The sequence below is a fragment of the Mya arenaria genome, chromosome 16 (genome assembly GCF_026914265.1).
Source record: "Mya arenaria isolate MELC-2E11 chromosome 16, ASM2691426v1".
Classification (NCBI taxonomy): domain Eukaryota; kingdom Metazoa; phylum Mollusca; class Bivalvia; order Myida; family Myidae; genus Mya; species Mya arenaria.
In genome coordinates, this window is record NC_069137.1 from 9,421,231 (window position 1) to 9,436,377 (window position 15,147).

The 15,147-nt window shown below is 34.0% G+C and overlaps 1 protein-coding gene across 1 annotated transcript in view; it reads left to right on the plus strand.

Moving 5' to 3' along the window:
* The window catches only part of LOC128222546 (uncharacterized), a 53,729-nt gene that overhangs the window by 27,384 nt on the left and 11,198 nt on the right, over positions 1-15,147 (plus strand). Inside the window, exons 2-7 of the mRNA XM_052931607.1 lie at positions 11,176-11,320; positions 11,898-11,989; positions 12,512-12,579; positions 13,539-13,763; positions 14,152-14,312; positions 14,609-14,676. Coding sequence (XP_052787567.1) covers positions 11,185-11,320; positions 11,898-11,989; positions 12,512-12,579; positions 13,539-13,763; positions 14,152-14,312; positions 14,609-14,676 — 750 coding nt within the window. The 5' untranslated portion in view covers positions 11,176-11,184. The remainder of the gene's footprint in view (positions 1-11,175; positions 11,321-11,897; positions 11,990-12,511; positions 12,580-13,538; positions 13,764-14,151; positions 14,313-14,608; positions 14,677-15,147) is intronic.

Here is a 15,147-nt window from a genome sequence, read left to right on the forward strand (position 1 = left end):
ATGTTTGTCCATCCGTCGTTTGGACATTTGGCACAGATATTGAACTTCATAAGGACTTGTGAAAGAGACTATCCCATAGTTATAAGCCTATCAATTTGTTCCGTCCGTCCATCCGTCGTCGGCACATTTGGTAAAGACATGTAGCTTCATAAGGACTTCTGAAAGAGACTCTCCTATAGTAATAAGCCTGTATATTTGTTCACTCCGTTGCACATATACATAAGATGTATTTTGGAATTTTGACAGCGGCCCTCCTGTAATAAGTAACCTGTGTATTTAATCCTTCCGCTCATCTGGTGTTTGTACTTACACTTAATGCAAGGCATGTCATAAAGATACTATCCTATAATAAGAAACCTGTTTATTTGTTCTGTCCGTCCATCCGTCGTTTGCACATTTGGTACAGACATGGAACGTCATAAGGACTTGTGAAAGAGACTACCCTATAGTTATAAGTCTGTCTATTTGTTCCTTCCTTTCATCCGTCGTTTGCACATTTGATAGAGACATGAGGCGTCATAAGGACCTGTGAAAGAGACTCTCCTATAGTAATAAACATGTAATTGCTGGCACTTGCCCACTTGTATATTAAAGGTGTGTTAAAGAAACTGTAATACTTCAAATGGTGTTACTTACTTTAACCTGTGTCCTTCCATTATGTGATAGTCCCTAGCATCACATCGGATGCAAGTTTTTGAAATGTCGCTGAACGTCGTTGGCAATAATGACAATCTGATGCACGTTTGTGATTAGTCGCTACACGTCCTTTTCAAAACTGACAAATTGATGCAAGTTTGTAGCAACGGGAGATCTGAGCGTACAAACGTGTCTAACCATACATAAGTTATGCCGATTGGTGGATGTCATAATATTGAGTATAGCATTAAACATATTGGATGTGTTGTTTTCTGAAATTGATCAAATTTCTCAAAGTCAACCGTAAACCGTCAAGATTTCAAATACGAATTAAAACCAGACAAAATCCATTCATTTCAGTATACTTCAAGTTACATGATCCAATAATTTTCAAATCCAATTAAAAAACAAAATATTGATTTGAACACCTTGAATATCATTGACTTTGTGTGAGCGGAATCAAAAATAACAATAATTTAACATTGAATTAAGTGAGTAGTATGGAAGTAATGGATTTTGTTTAAAAAATGAGTAATTATGCATTCTGCTACGAGTTAAATTGATGATTTATTTGAATAAGGAACGATTCCGTCTGTTTTTAGCATTATATAAACTTTAAACTTACACTCTTTATAGCGCTGCTAGCTATCATCCTCTTTATGTCGTACTGCATTTGTACTGCTAGAAGCATCTAGGGGATTTGGTAATATAGATATACATTGCTAATAAATATCAAATATAAAGACGAATAGGTTGATCGTTTTCGAAACAAACATAGAGGCTAATTTGTGTTGTGGCAATCGATAGCTTATGAGAGTGATGTAAGGCCATACCAATACAAAATTACCGTAGGCCGGTTGTGGTGAGGCACTAAATTGCTAATGTGTGAACAACTGCAGAGAGGTAGTTTTGTTATGAAGACTGAAAGGTTGTCCGGTTAGCTCAGCGGTTAACGCACTCGCTCCTCACCTAGGCGACCCGGGTTCAATTCCCAACCTGGGCGCATGTGGGTTTGGTCTGTGGTCACCAACACTCTCGCGTGAAAAACGTGCCAACAAGAGTGATTGATATAATGTTGTCATAACTTGTTTCACAATCGTTGCACAAAAAAATAAGTTTACACTTATGACTGAAAGTGAGATATAAAGCAATATCATAACAAAACTATCTTAGGCTAGCTCTTCAAGAGACCCTGGATAGCTAATGAGTGAATGACTTACACTGAGATATAAAGCAAAATCATAACAAAACAACTTTAGGCTAGCTCGTCAAGAGACTCTGGCTAGCTTATAAGTGAATGACTGACACTGAGTTATAAGGCAATATCGTAACAAAACTACCCTATGATTGTTCGTGATGAGACCCTGGATATCTAATGAATTAATGACTGACAGTGAGATATAAGGCAATATCATAGCGCAACTACCTTAGGCTAGTTTGTGGTGAGACTCTGGGTAACTAAAGAGTTAATGACTGACAGTGAGAACTGTGCATTTAAATTGAGAAACTGGTCTTTTGAATATGTTAGATTTTAATAATTAATATAATATGACCTTAGATAACAATGTCGGTGAGTTCTTTTAAGTTCAATTCAGTTTAAATCGACCTTAATAAGTTCAGACATGTGGTTAAAAGCCGACAGAGGCATTTTATCTATTTGCGTATCTAGTACTCTTCTCAATTACAATGTTAACAATTATAATGCCAATCATTAATATCTAGACAGGAGGATCGTAAACAAACGGATCGATGGAAGTGCTTTACCATGAGTAATCGTCAACATATAAAACATAATTGAAAAACATGTGCATCATGTTTAAAATCAAAATAAATACTTCTGTTACAAGTTAATATTTCTGTGAAATAAAGTGAAAAGGTCTTTGTACTATTTGAAAATGATAATTATTTGTTGTTTCACTCACAACTTGAAAAACAAAACACTTCAATGAGTCAATGCTTCAATAGATGGCAAAGTGAAATTTTATAGAATATAAATATATGTATCTTTTTTGACAAGAACATATGTGAATGATTGCATTTACAATTTATAGATTGTTCTTTCAAGAAAATACAACTGCCGTTTAGTTGCTTTAGTGCTGGTCACGCATACAAGTAAATAATACATTAGGAATAATTGGACATTGGTTGATGGTAATTTGAATGTTATCAGATTTGTAAAACAGGTTACTTTGTTATTTATATGTTCCTGTGTTAACTCCTGTGGCATTAAAGAAAAAAATATGATATATTTCTTTGCATTAAGCTGATGGCCATGAAAACAACTATTGAACATACATCTTTGCATTAAGCTGATGGTAATGGATTGATGTCTTATTGTATTTGGACTGCTAGAAGTATGGTATTACGACGCTAAGCATCTAGGTGATATGTTAATGTAGAGATACAGTGCTAATTAATATTAAAAATTAAGACGAAATGGTTGATAACTTACGAAACAAACAATAAATCTATTTTGTGTTGTGGCAATTGATAGCTTATGAAATATATGTAAAGCAGTGTCATTATAAAAAGCCGGTTGTGGTGAGGCACAGGACTGCTGATGTGTAAATGACTGGCAGTGAGATAGATATATGGCCATATCATTACAAAACTAACAAAGGCTAGTTCGTGGTGATACACTTGAAAGCTAATGAGTGAATGACTGAAAGTTTATCCGATAAGCTCAGCGGTTAGCGCACTCGCTTGTTAATCTAGTCGACCCGGGTTCGATTTTCGGCCTGGGCGCATGAGGGTTTGGTCTGTGTGGTCGACAACACAAGACAACACTCTCGCGTGAAAATCGTGTCAACGAGAGTGATTAATATTATGTTGAAATAATAAAATTTTGAAAATAAATATAATATGTCCTTAGATAACAAGCGGGAAATCATTTAAGTTCAATTCAGTTTAAAACGATACTAAGCCTTAATAAGTTCAAACATGTGGTAAAAAGCCGACAGAAGCATTTTATCTATTTGCGTACATAGTACTCTTTTCAGTTATGTACAAAGTTTACAATTTTAATGCTAGTAAATAATACCTAGACCGGTTGATCGTAGACCAACGGATCAACGGTATTGCTATGCCATGAGTATTCGACTATATATAAAATTATCAAAGCAAAACATGTGCATCAAGTTTAACAATCAAAATAAACACTTCTTGTAACAATTATAACTTTCCGTGACTTATAGTGAAAAGATCTTTGTACTATCTGAAAATAAATGTTGTATAATTTTCCTTAGAACTTAAAAAACACACCTTTAAACACTTAATTCTTCAATAAATGGCAAAGTGATTATTTTATTAAATAGAACATAAATATATAGACTTATTTTTCAAAACATTTCAATGACTGCATTTTAATTTCAAGATTGTTCTTTCAAAAAACACGTCGTTCTTAGCAAGCTGCTAAAGTGCTGCTCTCGCATTCAAGTTACAAACTAAATAAAGTTAAAGATGAATAATTGGACAATACTACACCCGGTGACATTTTAGCAAAACTATTTTCAAATACGTCTTTGCATTAAGCTTAGGGCAATGGAAACAACTATTTATGATGATAATCTTACCCCTTTGACGTTTGTTTGCGAATGAACAAATATTAATGCAAAACCCAATACAAATCAACATTCAGCCAAAAAATGACAAACGCTTGAATTTATCTGATTTAAACTCTTTACAACTGCCATTGACATGTTTGATAATTGAAATATGCTCAACATCTTTATGAATAGTTTACAATCTGCATGTTATGGTTTGATATATAATTTAGTTCGTATTTATTTGTTTTGCTAGCTTAAGAGAAGCTGCTCGTTAATGCCATCTACATACAACAACTGATACACACACTAAATTGTCAATTAGATAAGGCTATTATAATTTAGATCAAATAAGTGAATTTACAAAAGAAGTAATTCGCAAAATACTTTATATTGTGTATTTTACGTAGAATCAAGGTTAATTGATTTCCTTGTTTCTTTGATACATTTCAATTGGAATCTTGCAACTGATATACAAAGTCATTTAAAAAAAGATAAACTAAAATTCGATTTTAGAATTCCCTTTTTTAATGAAATCTAATTTTGACCGGCAATTTCCTTACATCATTTTAAATGCAATGTTTTGATGTAAAAAAAATGACCAAGAAATACTAAAAGTTTGTTAAAATCCGCTCGCGTATACGAACAACATACGCACAACCACAACGTGGCATACTCCCCGCTCGCTTTTACAAATATACTTATGAAATCCCTCGCATGCCAATTGATACATACATGGTCAATGTGGTAAACTCACCGCTTACCCATACATAAATGAACCCCTTTATATGGAATGCTCATCCTCCACACAGCGTTCCATTCTTCGAGCAAACGAACACTGAACAACAACGTGGGGTACTCCCTGCTCTTATGTTCTTTTAAGTGGAAAGAGCGATCTCTATACAAAATGTATACATGCGGGTTTTACCACACTCCTTTAGAAACAAATTATTTTTAATTTGAAATACATTCAGATACTATGTAAGGCAAGTCTAGGTAAAAACAATGCCATTCTGAAGTTCAGCGTATCGCGTACCGCGTTGTCCGGTTAGCGCAGTGGTTAGCGCACTCGCTTCACACCAAGGCGACCCGGGTTCGATTCTCGGCCAGGGCGCATGTGAGTTTGGTTAATGGTCACCAAGCCGGACAAGTGGGTTTTCTCCGGGTACTCCGGTTTCCCCCACATCGCAAGACCACACTCTCGCACAACATCGTGCCAACGAGAGTATTTAATATAAGTTGCAATAGCTTGTTTCACAATCGTTGTTAAGTTAAAAACAAAAGTTTAAACTAAATTAACTAGAAGAGCTGTAAGTTAATCTTGCGCCTCCTCCTAAAGAACTGAATATTTCGGACTCTTCTTGTTGAGCCCCATGTCCCTCTAATCGATAATTGTTTATTAAGTGAGTTATTGAGAGGATTGCATAGGTGTAGTATAGAGGCATTCATTAGTCATTTTGCACTGAACACTAAGAATGTTCGCATTTATTGTTAGTCTTCTTAACGTTTAGCCCGCGCCGGACTGCACCCGGCAATTGAAGTTCATGTAAGACTTCACGGCAGCAAAACATATGCACTAAACAATAAAACTTAACTTCTTTGTATTGGCTTTCAAGGTGTGTCATTTTGAGATAGCGAAGTTACGTTGCTTAATCATTAAATGACACAATGAAATGTTTAAATGCGCTACAATATTCACCAATTGCTTATTATTTGTAAGATATTCAATACAGCAAACTGTCAGACGGTCCTGTTTTTAAGATAAGGATATACTTCTTTTATTAAGTACAATATAGAGTTTTAATTGTTTACCAACAAAGTAAATCCTTAAGATAATAATCATGCCCTGCTTTATTCATTTCATATTTTGTATACCATTTAAACTTAAAGGCGATCTAAATATTTTCATGATATATTTCTATTCGTCAAATTAATGTTTTACTCCCAATTTTCCAATCAACCAAATACCTTTCTTAAACATAAACAAAATAAAAAGCACATTGATTATTTCAAGTAACTATCTTTAAAATCATCTAATACTACTTGTCATGTGTATCCGGTCACGATGGATATATTAGCAAGGGTTGCCTAGTATCTGCAGGGTTCCAGAGCATAGAAACCAGTGAAGTACTAGTTGTCCCTAGTTTCACATTGATGCAAGTTTTTAATGTATCGCTATACGTTTTTAGTAACAATACTCGCCCATAGTATCAAATTGATGCAAGTTTGTGATATAATGCTCTAAGGCTTTGATAAAAATACGCGTACATAGTACCACACTGATGCAATTTTTCGATAATCGCATTTGTCTATTTGTTCCGTCCGTCCATCCGTCATGATGACTTGAGAAAGCGGATACCAAATAGTAATTTTCCTATCTGTTTGTTTCTTCCGTCCATCCGTGGTTTACCCATATTCCAAAAACACACGGCTTCATTAGGACTTGGGAATGCGGATCTTCTATAGTAATAACCATGTATGTTAATCCATCCGGCCATATGTCGTAGGCTAATATATGTTTTAAATCGCCTTGCTTTTAATTTTCTAAAACGTCTTAGGCATAACCAAATTAAGTATATAATTGCATTTAGTTAAAAAGCTTGTAAATAATCGAATCATTTAAGAAAGGATCATAATTTCTGTCAGAAACAATACAAGAAAACAACAGAAATATAATATTAAATTTGGCTGAGTAAATTGGCTACAATAGTCAATTTAAAGTAAAACAAATATATGATAAGCTTTTTATAAAAAAGCAGCAATAAATCCACCAAAGTAGAATATGAAACGACATTTAGTATAACCTGACAGTAAATACCTAGTATAACCTAATCATGAAAGTATCAAAACGAAGCAAGAAAGAAATCAAACACTTTAACGTATAGACAAAACGTAAAAAAAGATTGTTTCAAAACTCAGGGTGTATAGAGGGTGAAAATAAACATCCGGAATAAAATTAAGGAGCGAATGAAAAAACTGCGAACAAATGAAGGGCGGATAATTGTATATTGTAAAGCTACCAAGAATTGTCTCCCTTGATATTTTTAAATTCTTAATCAACATGTGTTTATTTATTCTCACACAACATAACATTTGAAAAATAGTTTAAACCCATTGTACTGTCAGAAAAAATACTTTATTGTAACTGAACACGTACCTATGATACAAGTTATTTTAGGAGCACCGTATTGTTCTATTGTGGCATCGTACATCATGTCTATACAAATATCGAGTGCCTTATAAAAATATAAAGGTACAGTATAACTTCCGTTTAACATTGTCATTTATACAAAAAAACAGCCTATTTCTGATGCCTCTACAGCTATTTTGAAAATTTGTTAAAAGGCTAACATCATCTGCCGTACTCATTAATCGAGGATCAACACTGTTCACATACATGCTATTTTTAAGCTCACACAAAATAGGAGCAAATTTTTCTTTATATGCAATGACATTTAAGGCATAATATCATTAACATTATATATTGCGAACTATATATAACATGCTACAAGGTCGCTATGCTTGCATGCAACCGTAGTCGCTTTCGCACATATGTTGTGTATTTTCGGGACAAATAATTGTCTTTACATTTGATTCATTTTGTCACGAGGCAAACGTTGTACTTGAAACATTTGCCAGTACTGCGCCTCTCGTAAACATATTTTAAGTCGATTATTCGTTTTAATATATATGTTGGTATTTTCTCCAACATAACATCAAGCCTATTTTTATTTAACACACAATGTAAAAGCATTTCGAAAATCTTAATCTCATTATAGAATGTATTGAATTCTTCAAAAGGTTTTCGAAAGATTTCTAAGGGTTCTTCGCTCAATTATTGGAGCTTCGGGTTATCAATATTTTACTTTTAATACGAACATTTATTTTTTGGGGGTTTAAACCATAAGTTTGCATCTGTTAGTCATAAGCTTTTTTATCTTGGGTCTTTTAAACTTTTTAAGAATATGTTATACCTACTCTTTTATAACAGGTAAGTTCAGGCAAGTTCGATTGATTGTGAAATATTTTATATTTTTGAGTCATAATGAACACTGCAAACGAAAGCTTTTGTATAACAAGTAGTACCTGTTTCGGTGATATAAGTGACAAGATATTTGTACTATTTCAAAACACGCTTAATTAAGTACCTATCTTGTGGATCATGGCTCTGCGGCCCTTCTATTGAAGAATGTAGGCCGGTCGTTTTGCATATTTAACGTATGAGATCGCGAAACAAATGCTATCATTAAGACTTCTATTAAAACAAACAAGGTCTGCTTAAACGAATATTTCATTGTAAATGCAAATTTATCTTCGATGTATAAAATACTCGATAATATGCATAGCAGATAATTGAAAGTCGTGTTATTTACTTTTCATCAGAACATGAACAATTAAAACAAAACTTTCATGAAACATAAGGTTTGAATAGATGGCATTGCTATAATGTATAATACTATAATTAATTCACTTTAGAGGAAAACACGAATAAAAATTGAAATATAGTTAATTGTAATACTGAATGTATACTTTTCAAAAACCATCAATGTTGTTTTGGTGCCGAAAATTGATTCTAACTAACTAATGAAAAGAAAGAAAAATTTGACATTGGTTCATGGTTTGTGTACATATTTGTTAAACCAAAATCCCGTTGTCTTAATGTTATCTTAAGTTGTAGTTATAATATTTCAGACAAAAACATATATTGACATATTTTTTGCTTTAAACTGATTGCACAGGAACAAGTCCACAGTCCAAACACAGTGATCATACGTTTAAACATACATTTGTGTTGATAAACTTGTTCATTCGACTTTATTTGGTTATTTTAATAAATTCAATACGTTTATAATTAATTCGTAAGCTACAGTACTTGTTATTATTTTTTGTATTGCTAGCTTTACAAATGGTACTTGTTAGGGCCATCCGAATTATATGACTGAAACATAAACGCAATGGCTACTTTGTTTTGGCTGATATAATTAAGACTAAAATACTAAATTTTCCAAGCCCATAATTAGCAAAATACTTTGTAGTATGTATTTCATGTAGAATCAAGGTAATTTAAAATTTCTTCTCATTTTGTTACATATTTTCCAAACAAATCTGAACAAAAAATATTTTGGAATTCGGAACTACAATTTAGCATAATTAAAAACAATATCTAAAATTGTAATTTCTCAGAGAAAAATTTGTAGTATGTATTTCATGTAGAATCAAGGTAATTTTAAAATTTCTTCTCATTTTGATATATATTTTCCAATAAAATCTGAACAAAAAATGTTTTGGAATTCTGAACTACAATTTACCATATTTTTTTTTCTAAAATCGGGATTTCTCAGAGAAAATTAGTATTGATAGGCTTTTCCATTGAACCATTATGTTACTTTTTGTACATTAAAATACTTTTATTTGATGTGAAACTCAAAAAATACTTAAAGGACTGCTGTGGATGTTTTCACATAGACAATTTGTAAGAATACGAATGTATGAATATGGTATCAGTTATATATCTCTATATATTACTAAAAGTTATTAGCACTTTCATTATATAAAGTCTGCTAATCCCTACACCTCTTCTGATCGTGCATACATTCGCATACCCATAACGTTACATACTCATTCACACATTCAGTCTCATCCAAGACTAAATACACACAAACTCAACAAGGTATACTCATTTATTTACTCCCGTTTGTCAGAGTACACACACAACCACAACATGGCATACTCATTCACTAACGCCCGTTCGTCAGAACATACACACAATCGCAACAGGGCATATTCATGTACTCACTCCCAGTCGTCAGAACATACACACAATCGCAACAGGGCATACTCATTAACCCCCTCCCACTCGACTATGCATACACACAACAACACCATGACATACTCATTCACCCCCTCCCACTCGACTATACATACACACAACCACAACATGGCATACGCATTCACCCCCTCCCACTCGACTATGCATACACACAACAACACTATGACATACTCAATAACTCACTCCGGGTTGTCTATACATACACACACCCATAATATGCCATAATCATCAACTCGCATACGGTCGTCTATACATACACACAACAACAGTGCAAACTCATTCATTCACTCCCAGTCGTCTAAACAAACACACAACCACAACGTGGCATACTCATTCACAAAGATGATGATGATGATAATGATGATGATGATGATAATGATGATGATGATGATGATGATGATGATGATGATGATGATGATGGTGGTGGTGGTGGTGGTGGTGGTGGTGGTGATGATGATGATGATGATGATGATGATGATGATGATGATGATGATGATGATGATGATGATGATGATGATGATGATGGTGATGATGATGATGATGATGATGATGATGATGATGATGATGATGATGATGATGATGATGATGATGATTACGACGACGACGACGACGACGAAGATGCCGATGCCAATATTGATGATGATGGTAATGATGATGACGACGACGACAATGACGACGACAATGACGACGACGACGTCGATGATGATGATGATGATGATGATGATTTACAGTCAAAGTTCGTATGAAGACTTCCATTAGTCATTTGGCTATATCTCTAAAACAATTTATTATAGTTCTCACAAGCTGAACCATCTCTTTTATTGTTGGGATATATCTTACCCTGAACCGTGTAGGATTTTAAACCAGGATATCTCATTTGCACATCGTAATGGGATACATCTTACTCCGAACCGTGTAGGGTTTTAAACCAGGATATCTCATTTGCACATCGTAATGGGATACAACCCGTAATAAATGTTTGGACAAGTGTGAGGTTTTGGGTTCGTGTTTCTACATTAAGTGAATCCATGTTCAGTTGACAATGCAAAAACGTTGACCGAAACATTTCTTGATATTTTATTTTTTAAACAGAACTTATATTGATGATGTCATAAAATCATTGAAATAAGAACAGAATATTAAATTAACTAACTTTTCCTTTTGAAGTGAATCACCATGGATGAGCACCTAGCATTCAACGGAAAAGCTGGGAAGCTCGATGAACGTGTATTTTCAAAGCTGAAATTAGTATGCCGGCCTGTTAAAGCCAGACAAGACACCGCACAACAAGGCAATGAAACAACGCTTGTTTGTAAGTAGACACAGAAGAGTTAAGTGAACACGTTCTTGCTTTTACAAGTAAAGCATCAGAGAGCTGTTCATGTTTATAGTTTGGAATATTATTAACATAATGAAATGACATTGTTCTTTACCAAAACAAGTCCCCCACAATACATAAAGTTACCCACGCATTAAATAGACAATGTTGCCACGCATTAAATAGACAACGTTACACACGCATGATGTACACATGCTGCCCATGCATTGAAAATAGTTGACATTGTTACCCATGTATTCAGAACACAAAGCTATCCATGTATTATATACACGAAGCTACTCATGCATTAAGTAGACAAAGTTATCCACGCATTTAATAGAAAAGGTTACGCACGAATTAAGAAAACAAAGTTACACAGGTATTAAAGTGACAAAGTTACGTAAGCATTTAATACATTAGGTTATCCAGGAGTGAAATGGAAATATCACCAAACCTCTTCTAGCTCCTTACGTTGTATCAAAATCATAACAGCATATTGTTTTACATGAACTCGTGTATAGTATGCTAACAATAATTGTTTTGTTATTTATTGTGATGTATTTCTGTACAGCACAAGTTGATGTCCCGTTCTACAACACACGTCTGGTTTTACGCACGGTTGAAAAACCTTGGACGGGGGATCTATCTGAGGAAGAAATAGAGGTATCATCATTGTAACTAAACATTTACGATAAAGTATTGTTTACTATGAATATAAAATATGTTAATTTAAAGGTTTTGGTACAGTGTAGTCGTATAATTTGACATTTACCCGACTTAAGCAAGCTCTACTCTAGCTGAAAGTGGTTTCCCGTGTTTGGTATTAGTAAAACATTTTATATCGCACATCATTAGGGAAATTCACTCTTTCAGAATTGCCGCCATTCAACATAAAACGATATATGTATGAAAGACGAAATTGAAATTTAATTCTGTTGTTTACTCAGTTTGGATTTGTTTTTGCAATTGTGAATAAAAAATATTCACAAAAATTACAGCACATGCGCTATATAGAATGAACTTAAATCTCACTGAGATGGCTGCAAATCGTTCCCTGGATTAGTCTTACTATCTGTTTGGTCTTATGATATGAATGCTTATATAGTAATTGTAGTTTAAGAATATCTGAACTAGTATTTGATACATGTTACATAACTTAACAATAGCGATGTATATGTGTTTCAGAATAACCTGGAACAGACAATTCTACATTACGCAATTGTTCCCCAAGTGGCCTACTACAGAAATGAACAGTAATATGTGTTATACTTTATCTTGCAATTGTTCCCCAAGTGGTTTTTTACAGAAATGAACAGTAATATTTGTTATATTTTGTCTTGCAATTGTTCCCCAAGTGGTTTACTACAGAAATAAACAGTAATATTTGCTTTACTTTAGCTTGTAAATCGTTCCCAAAGATACGCATTATAGAACGGAACAGTAATATACTTTATACGTTATCTTGTAAATAGTTCTCAGAGGGGCCTACTACAGAAATAAACAGTAATATTTGTTATACTTTATCTTGTAAATCGTCCCCAAAGTGGCCTTCTACATAAAAGAACAGTAATATTTGTTTTACTTTATCTTGTAAATCGTCTCCAAAGTGGCCTACTACATAAATGAACAGTAATATTTGCTATATTGTATCTTGTAAACCGTTCTCCAAGTGGCCTACTACAGCACTGAATAGTACCATGTGCTATACTTTATCTTGTAAATAGTTCCCCAAGTGGCCTACTACAAAAATGGTTAATACTTTATGCTACATTGAAAATCTTTGGACGGAAACTGTCTCAAAAACAGTCAAACCCGTAGTCATTAGAGGAACAACGAAAAGCATACATTATTTATTTTTAACTTGATAATACGCTCACTGCATCCTTTATTTGTACCCCAAACTTTGTGTATGTATAGCAATGCAGAGCACCCAAGTGGTGTCAAATGACTTTGTTTATTATATTGATTAAACTCACGAATATGTATTCCTGGTATCGTACGGGAAAATGAATAGAGTATATAAGTAGTATATACTTTGTGAACTTGAGAACTTGACAAGTACTATGTCAAAATAAAGAGAGAGACATTGTAAAGCATAAACGCTTCAGAAGTAAATCCAAGATTGTTCGTGTAAAAAAGTTTAATGATCAGGAAGATTACTCACGATTCGTAGACACTTAAACCTAAACATATATATATTTGTTATTGTAAGGACTGTTAGCTTCGTCGCACCATTCTTCGGAGGGGGGACTTTAGATGAAGTAATACAGAAAGAAAGAGAAAAAGCAGCAGAGATCGCAACGGAAATACCGTCTAAGAGAAAACCGGAAACAGCAGCGGAAAGACCGCAAACGCTAGAATGGAAGGATAAGTTACGAATACTTTACCAAATATGCCGGGCCATTGAATATCTTCATCAGCCACCAAAATGTGAAAGGTCAGTGACACACTTATACATGCAACATTATTCAAAACTTTAATAGCGTGGGTATACTTTACATAAGTAAAACTGTACTAAAATGCATTGTTTTTATAACTTTAACGTTGTCTTATCATACATGCGATAGTACATCTCATTCACTTTGTTCATCTTAGATGTGAATGTATATTTATCTATCAAAATGCAAGCTTTTATGTTTTGATTTTTAAATAATTGTATGTGACATATAGTTGTTTAGAAGTAGACAACCATCATAAAATGCTATAACACTTATTAACGGCCTGCTGAATGTAAGCGAACTAAAATTACTTGCCATGGTCACAAGGTCATTTAAAATCGAGTCAATGTCTCCAAAATATATTTAAAAAGACATTTCATTATTTAGAAAACCTGTATCCCATGGCAACATTTGCATGCAAAACGTTCTATTGGATGAGCAGAAGAACGCCCGATTGGTATTTCTTGCATCAAATTCAGTGGAAGGAGGAGTTGGGGAGAAACAGTTTCAAGAGGACCAAAACAAAGATGTACAAGCCTTCAAAGAAAGTATGGTCCGCTTATCTATATAAATCATGCCTTTTGTTGAAATTTTGTTTTATCAGTGAAATAACAAAAGTGAATTACTATTTCTACTAATACTACTACTTCTACTACCACTACTTTTACCACTACTACTACTACTACCACCACTACTACTACCACCACCACCACCACCACCACCACCACCACCATCACCACCACCACCACCACCACCACCACCACCACCACCACCACCACCACTACCACTACTACTACTACTACTACTACTACTACTACTACTACTACTACTTTGTACTTTGTAGTGGCAAAGGAAGCCCTTCAACAAAGTAGGAAGAAAGCAGCATCAGATGTTCTTGCAAATATAAAAAGGGTAAATATGAAGTCCTCACAACGATCCCTCATTTTCTTTGAATAATTGATCATACAAAATATAGCTTTCTGTCCGTAAGCATTTCTACAATTCAATTTACTCAACAAACATAAAACGAGAAATTCAAGAGCAAATGTTGAAACAAGAGTGTAGACTTAGATAAGGCTTATATTTCATGTTGCTACTGATAAGGGTTCGGACAAGTGTCAGCTTGAGTATTCAGAAACTAGTTTAAATCATCATTGAACTACCTGAACATTCCAGCGAAGTAATCGAAACGTTTATTATCAGCATATATATATTGATGAGTATGAGTTTTAGCTCGACTATTTGAAGAATAAGGAAAGCTATACTACTCACCCAAGCGTCGGCGTCACTCCTTGGTTATGGTTTTGCGTGCAAGCAAACATAGGTAAATATCTCAGCAACTACTTGAGGTATTGCATTGAGACTAGTGTTGTGCCGATGATC